Below are 13,891 nucleotides of genomic sequence, written 5' to 3'. Positions count from 1 at the left end.
TGTGGTAGGAGGCAATGAGAACTCTCTAGGTAGTGGGAGTTTGATAATACGCGAAGTACTGATTCACACGCTGGATCCATACCGTTGGATCATCCCCCCATACTTTGGAAAGTCCAGACGTGGGTTACGGTTTTGCCAATTTCCATGCTCTGCAATAGGATCACGACCGCGGTTGGGAACAGGGGCTGGTTGCGAAGGAGCCACAGGTGGTGCATGAACATGATCCATACGGTCAAGGCGAACATTGATAGCTTGAACGGCCGCAGCCAAAGTTGCAAGATGTTGAGCGAAAGTGGTCGCATCCAGGTTTTGGTCATCATCGGCCATTGCCCGAGTTTTAACCATGGAAAGGAGATCGGAAGGCTTCGATACCAATTGTTATGCAACTCAATATCAATAGCAGCCAGCAAACAGATAGAGAACTACCTTGAAGTAATATTAACAAAATCACAAGGAATAGTTGCAGTAACTAGTCTTCAAGGGAGATTACACCAACGGAACAACTAACAGAACAAGATAACCCAGCTAGCAATAACAAGAATGGCCTATTCGAGAGAGGCTGCTCTCCAAGGATCCAGAATATTCGGACATCCAAAATCCGACAACCCTAGAACAAAAACTATATAAATAGCAGCCAAAGAAGCTATCCTAGCCTTCCATTTACTTCATCATCCAACGGCTACCACAGAGAACAAAAGTGAGAGGCACGTGCCTGGGCGCACGTGACAATTTCTTCTTCACCCTGCAATCAACTATGCTTCCAATCACAACCCAAGCTTGCCCAATCTCCTCTTTTGCCTAATCAAAACCCATCAAACCAATCAAAGCCCATCTTACCTAATCTCCTCTTTTTCCCAAATTCCCCTGTACCTACCTCCATAACTATAAAAAAAACCTCTCATATCTGATTTCACAAACCCAAATCAGACCAATCTAATCCACCCCAAGAAGTTTGCAAAGTCATTGTCGATAGTCTCAGTCTGAAGGATAATGCTTGAGACCACCAAAAGACCTCCATTTAATGTGGAGTGTTGGATGTGAAGTGGGTCCTACATGTGTGTTTTTAATCAATGACTATTTTAATGCCACATAGATTTGGGGGACTTTTTGGGGTGATATTTTGGGGGTCTCTAGCATTGTCCTAGTCGGAATAAGATGATTTGGGTTTGAAAGTGGAGGTCTCAAGGGGAATCGCGAAAAGGTTGTGGCTCAGCAAAATGTAATTTTGCAATAAGCAGGTTTTCATTCAACCGCACGGGTCACGGTTCACGGGTTTTGACTATTGGATTCACGGTTCTCTCAGATTCATTGCTCAAACGGTCTTTTATAAGAAATAACATATGCTGGCCGTCGGTTCACGGGTTTGATGGTTGAATCGATGGGCCAATCCATTTTTAAAAACTATGCTACAGAGGCTACAGAAGAGCCAATAGATAAAACTCATCTAATATTACACAGCGGAATATGCAGGTGTGCAAATTCTGCAACAAATTTTGAGTTACATAGGCAAGGAAAGAAGTCTGTTTCCTTGTGAATCAAATTTATACAACAAAGAATTCGCATATATATACATAAAACATGCAGATAAGCAGGGGTAATTAGCTTGAACCCACCTCTAGAAACAACGTTAAATTATCAGCCAGGAAAGATATAACTGAAGTCTCAATCCAAACGATCAAGAACAAATCAATAATCTCTACACCTTTTCGTTACCACTTTGGTTGTCGGACTTATTAAGGATGTTGAATTTGGAGAGAGGGCATGTAGCATTGATGTTTCAGAGAACAATTGGATTCACATTAACAGACAAACCGACTAACATTATCTCTTAATCTGATTCGATCACCAGAACATTCATTAATTTTCTCTAATTTTAGTTAGATATTGTGGATACTAAACGCACATAGAGACACAAGTTCAATTTTACACCTAATCGCTGCGAGCGACGCTTTGCATCAATGCCCGGATGCTGTGATGAGACATAGGCAAATGTTCTTGTTGAAAACTAGAAGAGACTTGGTTTTTTGGTTTTTAAAAATCGAAAACAGTTTTCAGTTTTACAAAATAATTTCTGAACACATCCACCCAAATGAATTTTCAGAGCCAGAACAGTTTTCGAAAACAAAAAACTATTTCCAAACAGACCCTAAGAATTTTTGGGGAAGAACATTTTTCTTTCATGTTTTGTGTGAACTATTATAAAGCTATTTATTCAACTATAAATTCTTGGTCACCAAGAGGGGCGGACCCACACACAATCTTGTGTGGTCAATTGACCCCACTCTTTTTTTCATATAAATATATGAAAAAATTTAGTTGACTTCCCAAAAATTGCCAATTTGACACCACCTAATTTTTATGTTTCTTAATATTGAATTGCGTTAGAAGAAATCTAAAAGGTTCAAATAAAATGAGCTTAGTCTTGTTATTGTAATTTAAAAGTCCAACAAAATTACAAAAGAGACCCATCACTAGGTTTTCTTTTGTAGGAGCGAGAAAGACGTAACCAAAAAAATCAACTTTCATCATCCAATTTATGGTCAATCGTGGAGCAGTGCCGGTGGAAGTAGCTTCTTTCTACTTTGTTTAATTATAATTTCTCATAATTCAAGTTTAGTTGTGTGTTTGTGATTGCTAGAGCCTAGAGGCGTGCAAATTTGTCATGTGACTGATTTTGTGAGTTTTATAAGGTTTGATTGGGTTGTTTTAGTCAAGATCTTGATGTATAGATACTGCAAAAGAAAGTCAGCACTAGATTCATCTCAAAACCCTGACTTGAAGAAGAAAAGTAGTGTGAGAATTGATCCTGCAAATTTACCTGCGGATCTTGGACTTAGACCTTCAATCTAGAGTTATGATCATAGGGATGAATATCGAAGAGATTGCTATAGCAGCTAGTTTTCAGTTAAAATTAATATGAATATTTTTGAATTTGTTTGCAATCCCAATAGATTGAAAATTGGGAATACACTGCAACATCTCATATTTCTTTTTCTTTTTTTTTTGCAATCCCAATAGATTAAAAATTGGGAACACAATGCATCATCTCATTATTTTTTAACATTAAAATAATAATAAAGAAAGAATAAAATTAACTTCTTCAACTACTGGTTTTGCAAATGCTTGACCAAAAAATTTTATCAAAGAAACTTGACTAGTGACAAAAGTCTGCATATTCATCTCATGGATTGTAAATGTTGATATTGAAGGCAGAAATGACAAGGGATCTCGGCATTGGTATGTAACTCCAATACTATGATAGAAATATAAACAACAAATAATGGGAGGTTAGGGAGAAGGGGAGAAGAAGAGAGAGATGTTCGGAAGAGAGAGAGAGTCGGAAAGATCAAATTTGAGGCAAACAAATGTGGACCATAGGATTGGGGAGGATAAGCACAAAAAGGAAGAAGAAGATCAAAACCGCAGCGCTACATTTCCATAATGAAATTATTCATAAGGGTTCATAATCTATATAACATGTTTATTAAATAAGATGAGATCACAATTTTTTACATTTTCTTTTCTTAAACGAAACTTTTAATTGTTTTATCTTTCAAAATGCATTTTAAATTTCAAAAAAATAATTATATATTTGAAATCAGTATAAAAAATCTTTTTAAAAAAATGGTTGAACCTGTGTATTCTTAATTACATTATTTTTAAAATAGTGTATAAAAATCTATAATATTTAAAACAATATAATTACGTACAAAAAATGTAATAAGAATATAATAAGATATTGTGTTAAAATAATGTAATTATCACATTATTATGAAGGGTTATGTATGAAAAATGTTACGAATATATATATCATTTCCGAGATCAAAGTGGTTGAAAAGTTTTAATAAATACTTGTGTAACTGAGACCGTCTGATTTGCAAAAGCAAATCCAACGGTCCACGATCTTTACCGTACAATAGCTCGGTAGGCCGGTACTTTGAAGTACCGGACCTTCCCTCAATCCCAACAGGAGTGCCGCTTCCTGTAACTCCGTTGCCTTATCCAGAGAGGTGGTTCGGAGATGGCGAAAGCGTCTGGTTCCACAATCATTTCGGAGGATATGATTGAACAAAATGTGAACAAGGTCGTAGGCTTCTTTGACAACGTTGGAGTCTCCGCTTCCGTCACAGGACAGTTGTCTTCAAAGGACTTCTACTCCTCTATCATTCGCAATCTTCTAAGTGCTGATCGTGTCGAACGTGGCCGCGTTACCTGTTCCTTCTCCGTTAAACCCGTTGTCTCCGTGAGATTTTCTTCGTTTTTCGTATTAAATTTTAATTTCAGTTGCTTTTTCTCCATTTTCCCGGAACCAAATGGAAAATTTTACTACGACTGAATGAGGATAGGGCGAGAATTACGAGCTTAGGCTTAGCAGATTTTTTTTCTTTTTAAAATTCTGTTGTTAGTGCTTTTGCAGAATTATTTTCGTTCGCTGCACGGAGGGGCGGTCGGAGCTATAGCAGAGAGAGTCTCAATTGCTTGTGCTAGAACCATGGTGGCTGAAGACAAGGAATTGTTTCTTGGTGAAATCAGCATCTCTTATCTCTCTACCGCACCAGAGAATGTGAGTTTTTCTCCCTTCTATTTTGCTTTTCTGGAACTAATTTTGTTGTCTGTATCAGACTGATACAGTTTCATATATTTTTCTATCGAAATTCAATGGTTTGTTGTAGTGGCAGTGATGATTTTCTTGATGAATTGAAAGGGTTAAACAGGGTATCTTGACGTAGGAGTATAGAACTAGCTTGGTTAGAGCTGAGACAGTGGAGTGGCTTAATGCAATGTGAAGACTTATATGCTTTATGACTTTTGATCTACTAAGATGCATTCACAGTTTTTTATGTTGTTGATTCTCATAGGCTGAGGTTATCGTTGATGGATCTGTAGTTAGGAGTGGGAGAAATTTGACTGTAGTTGCAACTGAGTTCACAGTCAAGAAAACTCGGAAGCTTGTTTATACTACTCGTGCTACTTTCTATCACTTGCCTTCTGCCAAGTTGTGAAGTTCCTATGTTCTGCACATTAGAGGTTCGTTACAGAAACTCTTAACTTTCATAAATTTTGAGCTGTTTTCTATTTGTCCTCTATGGCTTAGACATCAATATTCTTTTCACGTTAGATCTCATTGCCTACTTCTGATATGTTTCATTTTGATAATACGGATATATGTTAATTGTGGTTAACTTTAAAATTGGGATCCATGGACCATAAAATAATATCTGAATCATATCCAAAAAAAAAGTGCTATGAGCTAGCTTTCTTTGGCTGATAAGGCAGCTTCGTTGGAAGCAGTCTTTTGTCATTGAAGGGGTTCAAGTTCCTTTTGTAGTGTCACCATAGCTTGGAGCTTTGGTAGAAATTCTGCACCATCAACCTGTCCATCCCAGATGTAGTAGTCAGTATTCCCAATTGCAGCCCTAGTGCCACTTCCACTCAAAGAGGATTAGTATTCATGTTTGGTCTACTCCATGGATACCTAGCCAAGCTCATTTCCTTTCTCATTCTATCTCTTGCAGCAACACAACAAGCAGATCCCATTATCACTCATACCCAACAAATAAACAATGTTTAGTTAAAAAATTGGCATTCATCATCCAATCAAAAAGTGACAATCTCAGCAAATATTGGATTGTGTAGATCATTTAGGTATTTACACACATTACAGAATGCACTGTGTAGACCAAACTTAATTTATGGTAATCAAAAAGTGGATTTCTCTAACACCCAACCCAACCTGGGGTATCTCTTTGCCTAACAAACCTAACAATCAAAGTGTAAGCCACTCTTCCCATTTGCATCATTATTAAAACAAGTAGAATATCCATCACCTGACAAAACTAACCAGAGCAAAAAATTGTTGAGTTGATGCACGGTAGTAGAATTCCCATATCCATTTAATATTCAACAACGCAAGTTTGAAGATAATTATAAGTCCTCTAAGGTATTGAGATATAAATATTTGTTCATCTCTAATTAGGGAACATAAAGAAAAAGAAAAAATCAAAAAAATGAAATTCAGAACAACCCAGAAAGACTTACCTGTGTTCCTCTCTTTATTCAAATCCGAACCCTTTTGCCTTGTATTATGCACATTCTTTTTAACTAACCAGTGCTCCTCTCCTTATTCAAACCAGAACCCTTTTCCTTTGTATCATACACATTTTTTTTAGCCAATGCTGGGCTATTTGAAACCTCATCCTTCTTGGAACGAGCAGCTAATTAAAACAAGTAGGAGAATGCAAAAGGCCTGTAGTCATACAATGGCATGGCAAACAAAATTTGGCAGTTGTGCAAACTCTGTGAGTAGATCAATTTATACTGTTTGCTAGGTGGCCAAGTCGAATTGGTTTTAATTTAGATACAATCAAAATTTCATACTAAAAGACCACCATTTCTATAATTCTATGTATCCAAACACCATTCATAACTTGAAAAGCTAAGCAGATTATCAAAAACAACAGAATTGGGGAGAGAAAGAGTATGGAGTACTTACATAGGTGTTGAGTTGGCGGACAAAGCTGAGAAGTTGTTGTGCTTGAGGGAGTAAATCCTTAGCGAAATCGGCGTTCTTCCACACCACGAAAGTTGTGCCATTCTCGTTCCACGAAATCACTTCTCCGTGCCCATACGTCTTCCGGTCTTCGTCAAAAACGGTGCCGGAACCCAACTTTACGCCATTTCTTCCCGATCTACCCCTCACCAACCCCCTCCCCAAATCACCAATCACTACCCCTAAAAAACTAACAGAAAATCTGCACTACAAAGGAATTAAGGATTTGTGTTTGTTTGTTTGTGTGTTGCGATTCGATTTAACAAATAAAGAGCAAGAGAGCGGTCAAGAATTCCTTAGTACCCTTGGGATATTACGATTCGACAACGTCGTTCGGTACATCAGCTAGACCGCTACCAACCTTGGAGGAAACAACCATGACGTTTTGGAGTAATTAGGTTGCAGAGAGATAGAAGGAGAGGGTTTAGGGAGGGAGAGTGCTATCACTAAATCGATTCTGGATTTCTTCAGCTTTGCACATTCTCAACGAAGACGGAATGAGGAACGACGACGAAGTCCCGTGTTTTCAAAAGTTAGAAAACGGCTTTTTTTCATTTTCTATTTTTAAGTCATTTTCTATTTCCTTGTTTTCAATGTACCAAACGCGTTTTCAAAATATTTTCTGTTTTCTGGAAAAGGAAAATCGAAAACACTTAGAAAACAATGAAACCAAATAGACTCTTAACTTTCATAAATTTTGAGCTGTTTTCTATTTGTCCTCTATGGCTTAGACATCAATACTCTTTTCATGTTAGCAATTCCATTCTGATCTCATTGCCTACTTCTGATATATTTCATTTTGATAATATGGATATATGTTAATTGTGGTTATATGGTGTTTGTGTAACAATTTACTGTTTCTTGCTTTTGTGACTGTACATACTCAAACTGTTAGTAATAAAGTATGGGGTTTCACATGAAGTATTTCTCTGTTCTTAAGGCGTAGCAGCTGCTTGTGCATTTTCCATCAAATTGTGTACGCCAATGTCAGTTTTTGCTTTCGGATATTAAACAGTATTGCTTGGAATGAGAATATATAACTAGTCAAGTGGTGACAATTCCGACTGGGTCAAATGCATTCTTTGTTTCTTTTTGTTAGTTTTTATGTTGGCTAGAATTGAGAGAGAATTTAACACTATGTAGCCTTCCAAATGTTTTTAGACGTGTTTTTGAAAAGATAGATGACAGTGAATGGCAACAAGAAATTGATAAAAACATAAAGATGGTCGAATGAATGCTAGGTATTTGTCGATGTATGTGACTTTTTGGGGCGAGATGTTGATAAGATAGAAAGACTTGATTAATTCAATTTTCTTTATGTAAGAAGCATATCAGAAATGATGATTCATGTCATGATGTATGCGGTATGCTTGTTACTATAGAACATAGGATTATGAACCTTCTCTACTTGGATATATGGAAGTGATTCTGGGAAACATTATCCTTATATGCGCGCATATGTATTTTGATGTGGAAGAGGAGCTTGGTGCTGGGCTTTTTTTACATTGCATCTGCCAAGAATTCATAGACGTGGAGCGGATATAGCCCTGATGTAGTACCTTTTTCCTCCTATAGGTGCATTTGTTTTTTGGTGGGGTAAGAAGAGCTGGGTGCTGGGCTTGTACATTGTATCCGACAAGCTTTGGTAGATATGTAGCGAGTAATAGCCGTGATGTAGTGCCGTTTTTCTTGATGTTCTTAAAATTAAATGATGTCTTCTTTTACTCTTTTTTCTCGTTTTCTACTTTGTTTTGCTAATTTGCCCGTCCGATTTGGTAGATTGATTATTATTCATGGGGTACTCAAATTTTATTGGCAGGACAGGACAGGACTGGGGCAGCCAAGCCATAACCTCAACAGCAAGGATATTGCATCCACGTGATACTGTGATAGTGTCATTCTATTTGCTTTTATTCTTAGGGAACTATATAATGAATGTTATACATGCCATGTAGTTTAAATGTAAGATATTGATGCAATAGGGAATTGGTGCAATAGAAGTCGTATGAAAGGCATGGGAGAAGTTTATTACATAGGTGGGGATCGTGGGATTGATTCAGCACCATTTAAGTGTTGAAGGGTCAGCTGAATAAGTTAATGGAGGAGTTGGAGGCTTCAATCCAGGAGCCATGATGGAGGAATGTGATTGTGATGGAAGGAGTTACCATATGGAAAGAAATTGCAATATTATATATAGTTATGTCTTTTATTCAAAAAAAAAATACTTTTGCTTTGCGATAAGTCTTTCATGTAAAGGAGTGATTCCTGAGTTATTTATAAAAACCAGAGAGTGATTCTCCATCAAATTCTTGTGTCCTTTAATTCCTTAGCCAAAATCATTCTTTCGTGATCCGGGTTGCATCAGCTATACTCATTCTTGAGTTCATAAAATGCCTTGACCGTTTCTTAAGGTAAGCAATCATACTTAGGTTGATCTCCCAAAACTGGTCACAACAACAAAATTAGTTTTGGTAAGGCAACATCTATGGAAATATGAGGGACTACGACTACAATGTATCTTCTTTTCATCAATAAGTTCTAGCCTCACAAATTATATAAATAAGGAGACGGTCCAATTCACGGTCAAAGCCATATGGGATCATGTTGTAAAGTGTGTTTTGACGTGGCTTCCCTGTGTCTCTTTGACGGTAGTATAATTAATTTACGGAATATGGCAACAAGTAGCACCGTTGGTTAAGTGGTGTAATAATACATCTCCATTGTGAAGACCCGGGGTCTAATCCCGGTTGGTGCGGAGCAGTGAAGAAATTGGCGTTTGTGATGGAGGTGGGTCTCTATCAGGCGCTTCTGATTTCACAGAAGAAAACAAAGTGCCGTCTGAGCTTTTTTCCTTTTTGCGTTTTTGGAATCCAACATTACACATATGCTTCTGATTTCACAGAAGAAAACAAAGTGTCTTCTTTTTCCTTTTTACGTTTTTGGAATCGAACATTACATATATGCTTCTGATTTCACAGAAGAAAACAAAGTGTCTTCTTTTTCCTTTTTACGTTTTTGGAATCGAACATTACATATATGCTTCTGATTTCACAGAAGAAAACAAAGTGTCGTCTGAGCTTTTATCCCTCATCTTTTTCGTTTTTACGTTTTTTGAATTGAACATTGCACACATATGTCTAACTTGTCGATTGTCAACTCTTTAATTTAGATTATAGCTCCTCACTAGTCTATAGTCCCTCACTTCCTTAGATAGATGCCATAGTTATCTTTGTGCCAACGGTAAGTATTGTTGCTTAAAAGTCCCACATCGCTACAACATAGAAGCACCTATATATATATATATATATATCTATATATAGTTGACAACATATATATATATATATATATATATATATAGTTGAGTGGATTGACCGAATTAGGTGAACCACAAGATGGTGTGAATGGATGATGAATATCCACCACACGGGATGCGGGTCCAAGTCTAGCATCATAAGTTTGGATCTAACTCTTTATTGAAAACCCAAGTTGACAATAAGAAGTTTGTTCTCCTTTATAAGCTAGACTCCAAACCCACCATCTTTCGATGTGGGATTCTCATCAATCCTCCCCCCTTGGGAGCATGCATGTCATGCACATCCTCGTGCATGGCCTTCACTATATCATTTTGACATACGGCCCACTTACCGCCCGAAGCCTTGCGAGCCAAAGTCACATAGCCTTACCAAGTCCAGTGGATCTAGGGTTTTCCCAGTTACTTATAACGGCCTTTTTTCTTTCTTTCTTTTTTAACGGTCTTTTTTCTCTTTTCCAACTCCCCCACAATGGACACGACCCACTGTCTGCTAATCAAACACCACAAAGGAATGGGCTCTAGGGCAAGCCCACGAGCCTGCACGTAGGTGTGTGCACTCTCAATGAAAGCACCAATGATGAATACCCACCACACGGGATGGGGGCCCAAGTCTAGCATCACAAGTTTGGGTCTAACTCTCTATTGAAAACCTAGGTTGACAATAGGAGGTTTGTCCTCCTTTATAAGCTAGACTCCAAACCCATCATCTTCCGATGTGGGATTTTCATCAATCCTCCTCCCTTGGGAGCATACACGTCCTCGTGCATGGCCTTGACTATACCATTTCGACATACGGCCCACTTACCGCCCCAAGCCTTGCGAGCCAGAGTCACATAGCCTTGCCAGATCCAGTAGATCTAGGGCTTTCCCAGTTACTTATAACAGCCTTTTTTTCTTTCTTTCCTTTTTAACGGTCTTTTTTCTATTTTCCAACCTGTCCACAATGGACACGACCCACTGTCTGCTAATCAAACACCACAAAGGAATGGGCTCTAGGGCAAGCCCGCCTATGATAGTGCCAGCCCACGGGCCTACACTCAGGGGCGTGCACTCTCAATGAAAGCACCAATGATGAATACCCGCCAAACGGGATGGGGTCCCAAGTCTAGCATCACAAGTTTGGGCCTAACTCTCTATTGAAAACCCAGGTTGACAATAAGAGGTTTGTCCTCCCTTATAAGCTAGACTCCAAACCCATCATCTTCTGATGTGAGATGCAGGCTCGGAAACGAATCATCCAAAGCGAAATTCGCTAGTGGGCTGAGACAGGTGTAGAGCCCAGAATTTCGACAATGGAAAATTGGCCGACAATAGTCCTTTACACACAGCCCATTGGGCCTAATTTAATAATGGACCGACTCAGAGAAGAGTGGCCCATTTTTTATAATGGATTAAAAAATCTTTTGAGAGCCAATATTTGCACATTTGTTTGGGCTCAATGCACATTTTTTTTTTAATATTTTAGTTTATCAAATTATCCTTAAATTCAATTACTTTAAAAACTATTTACTTTTTACACTCATACTCTTTACTTCATATAATATAATTTAATTTAATTTTGTAACTCTAATCTTTTAAATCAAATTTTTATGTAAAGGATCGTTCTCTTCTTACCTCCTATCCTCTTTTATTTGTACATGCAGGCCATGTTGGGTCTTTCACTAAGCCTTTAAAGATAATCCCTAGCAATGCAGTTGTAGAGAATTTTTAAACAGTTGGAAGAAATGCTGAATTATGCTTATATGATTATCCCTAGCAACATAAGATTAATATAATGTGAGCTAATAATATTGGAAAACCCCAAATCAAGTTTTTTTTTTTTTTTTTTAATGGGAACAGAGGTGGGATTGGTGAAATCTATTGGTTCCCAATAAATCGAAGGAAACTTTGGCACAAAAAAAAAGTGGAAAAGAAAAAAAAATCGAATTTATTCCCAAAAAACAAAAGCAGGCCATCTATGATGCCGATTTTCTCAAAAAAGATTTGTCCATGGAAAGAGTCAAACTCGGCTGACTTGCTTGGAATAGTCAAACCCGTCTGACCATTTGATAGAAGAATTGATTAGGCTTATTCATTTATTGTTAAGACTTATAATTTCTTATCGTTTGGAGAACACTAAGCAAGGCCATTCATAAGAAAAGTTCAAGCTTCACTCAATCAAGAAATTTTTTTTTTTTTTTATGAGTTGAAGTACCATTAAGTAAGTGAGACGGCCTAGAAAAATAAAATCGTGCGGGGTCCGACTTATTTATAATGAATCGATAAACTCAAAACGAACAATATTTATTGATTTAAGTGGGTTGAGATTTCTAATATGGTATCGAAGTAATGTCTTAGTCCTGCTAGACGGGTTTCTACCTGTCTACTTGTCAGATATGATATAACCATGCCCACAAGTGTGGGACAGTGTTAGACTTATAATTCCACATTGCTTGGAGAACATCAAACGATGTGGTTATAAGAAAAGTCCAAGATTCTCTCAATCAATAAAGGATAAAGTCGTGAGGATAATTTGATGTATCCACGGTGAATCGAAACCCCAGAGCTTATAATATTTATTGTTTGAGAGAATAAATCTTGATCCAACAAAAGTATTTTCTAGGCTCAAGTAGCCTTAAATGAGATAGGTCAGAAAAACAAAATCGTACAGGTTTGACATATTCATGGTGTACCGTTAAATTAAAAACGAACAATATTTGTTGATTTGAGTATTTTGAGATCTCTAATATTTATTTAAAAAGCTTATATGTATAACATGGTACTTATGATGGGAAATGACCCACAATTAATAATGGGAATGAAGTTGTGGTAGATTATTGGAACTATCAATAGCTTGACTTTTATTTTTGAAGGGTAGGGGTTGGGGGATATGGTGGAGCCAATTAACATGTGAAGTAAGGACTAAATGACTAGGATGTGAGAGAGAGAAGCCAACTGCCTTTCCCCCTTTCGGATAGCATTTCACTGTCTTGACTTTATTGCCTTTGTCCACACCTACATGTGTGGACATTAGGTTTCTTTGTATGTGCATGGTTGCAGACAGATACAGTCATCTTTAGATACTGTTAATTTATAGTAACTGATATGACCACTAGTTGGGAATGTGAGTCATATTCTGTGATGCCACAGAACTTTGCATGATGGAACTTTGATTTAGGGTTAGCTTCGTATGGGTGACAGCTAGTAAGATTATGTAGAACCTGGACTTGCTAGCAGGTTTGGTTTTATATATTTTAGGACAAATAGATATAGGGGTGATAAAACTTTGTCTGGTTCGGATCACCGAATTTGTTCGACCCGAATTAAAATATAAGTTATATGTTCAAAATCTTGGTCCAAATGTAAAATTTTTGTCCGGTTTAAAACCGGGTCTGGGTCCAAACACATAAATCTTATCTGGACCTCAACTCGCGGATTAGGTTATTATCCGGATTTAAATCAATTAGGGTTTGGTTAATTAAATACGTTCAAAATCCAACACGTAATATTGTTCGACCCGAAACTAACTTGAAATTGATTTTTTTTCCACCCTTACATGCGCGCGCACACACATATATATAGAAACTACAAGTTAAAATAATGTGTTTAATGGGTACAATTTGTCTGGTCCATGAATTTTGAAGGGCAGGACAAAACAAGATCTAGAGCTACAAGCAAGATTACATAACACATGATGTGTATATCTTTTGTCTTGAAGAACGACTATATGCATTTAACCTAATTTTGAAGTAAACCCTAGATAAACCATTTTGCTTTTGCTGTAGCACAGACCAATACCATCCATCAAAATCAAAATTTCATTATTCTCTCCAATCATCCTTTCGTGTCCATATTGAGTTCAAAGTCTTTCATATATATATATATATATATAAACAAATTCACAAGAAGAATAGTGTGAAAGAGAATTCTTATGCGGCTTTAAATTGCCTTTTTAAGTAAAAGTTGAATTGAGCTTAATTTGTATCCCAAAGTCATCATTCCTATTCAGATAATATAGCTAAACTAGCATAAAAAAAGAAAGGTAGCAT

At 37.2% G+C, this 13,891-nt stretch overlaps 1 protein-coding gene across 1 annotated transcript; it reads left to right on the top strand.

Annotated features, from left to right (window-relative positions):
• Positions 1–3,955: 3,955 nt before the first annotated feature.
• Positions 3,956–8,856, top strand: LOC119983598 (acyl-coenzyme A thioesterase 13-like). The gene is made up of 4 exons (XM_038827278.1): positions 3,956–4,243; positions 4,418–4,564; positions 4,860–5,028; positions 8,375–8,856. Exons 1-3 carry the CDS (start codon positions 4,022–4,024, stop codon positions 5,001–5,003), a joined length of 513 nt encoding a protein of 170 aa, XP_038683206.1. The 5' UTR covers positions 3,956–4,021; the 3' UTR covers positions 5,004–5,028; positions 8,375–8,856.
• The last annotated feature ends 5,035 nt before the right edge of the window (positions 8,857–13,891 follow it).

The sequence above is a fragment of the Tripterygium wilfordii genome, chromosome 18 (assembly GCF_013401445.1).
Source record: "Tripterygium wilfordii isolate XIE 37 chromosome 18, ASM1340144v1, whole genome shotgun sequence".
Lineage (NCBI taxonomy): Eukaryota > Viridiplantae > Streptophyta > Magnoliopsida > Celastrales > Celastraceae > Tripterygium > Tripterygium wilfordii.
The sequence above is the reverse complement of the archived record's forward strand: the minus strand, read 5'-3'. Positions and strand labels throughout refer to the sequence as shown.

What these genes read in the sequence shown, in the direction of transcription:
- LOC119983598 (XM_038827278.1), top strand. Translation starts at nt 4,022, where the DNA reads ATGGCGAAAGCGTCTGGTTCCACAATCATTTCGGAGGATATGATTGAA. An exon ending in CCGTTAAACCCGTTGTCTCC is followed by an intron (nt 4,244 to 4,417) that starts GTGAGATTTTCT and finishes GTGCTTTTGCAG; the next exon opens with AATTATTTTCGTTCGCTGCA. An exon ending in TCTCTACCGCACCAGAGAAT is followed by an intron (nt 4,565 to 4,859) that starts GTGAGTTTTTCT and finishes TGATTCTCATAG; the next exon opens with GCTGAGGTTATCGTTGATGG.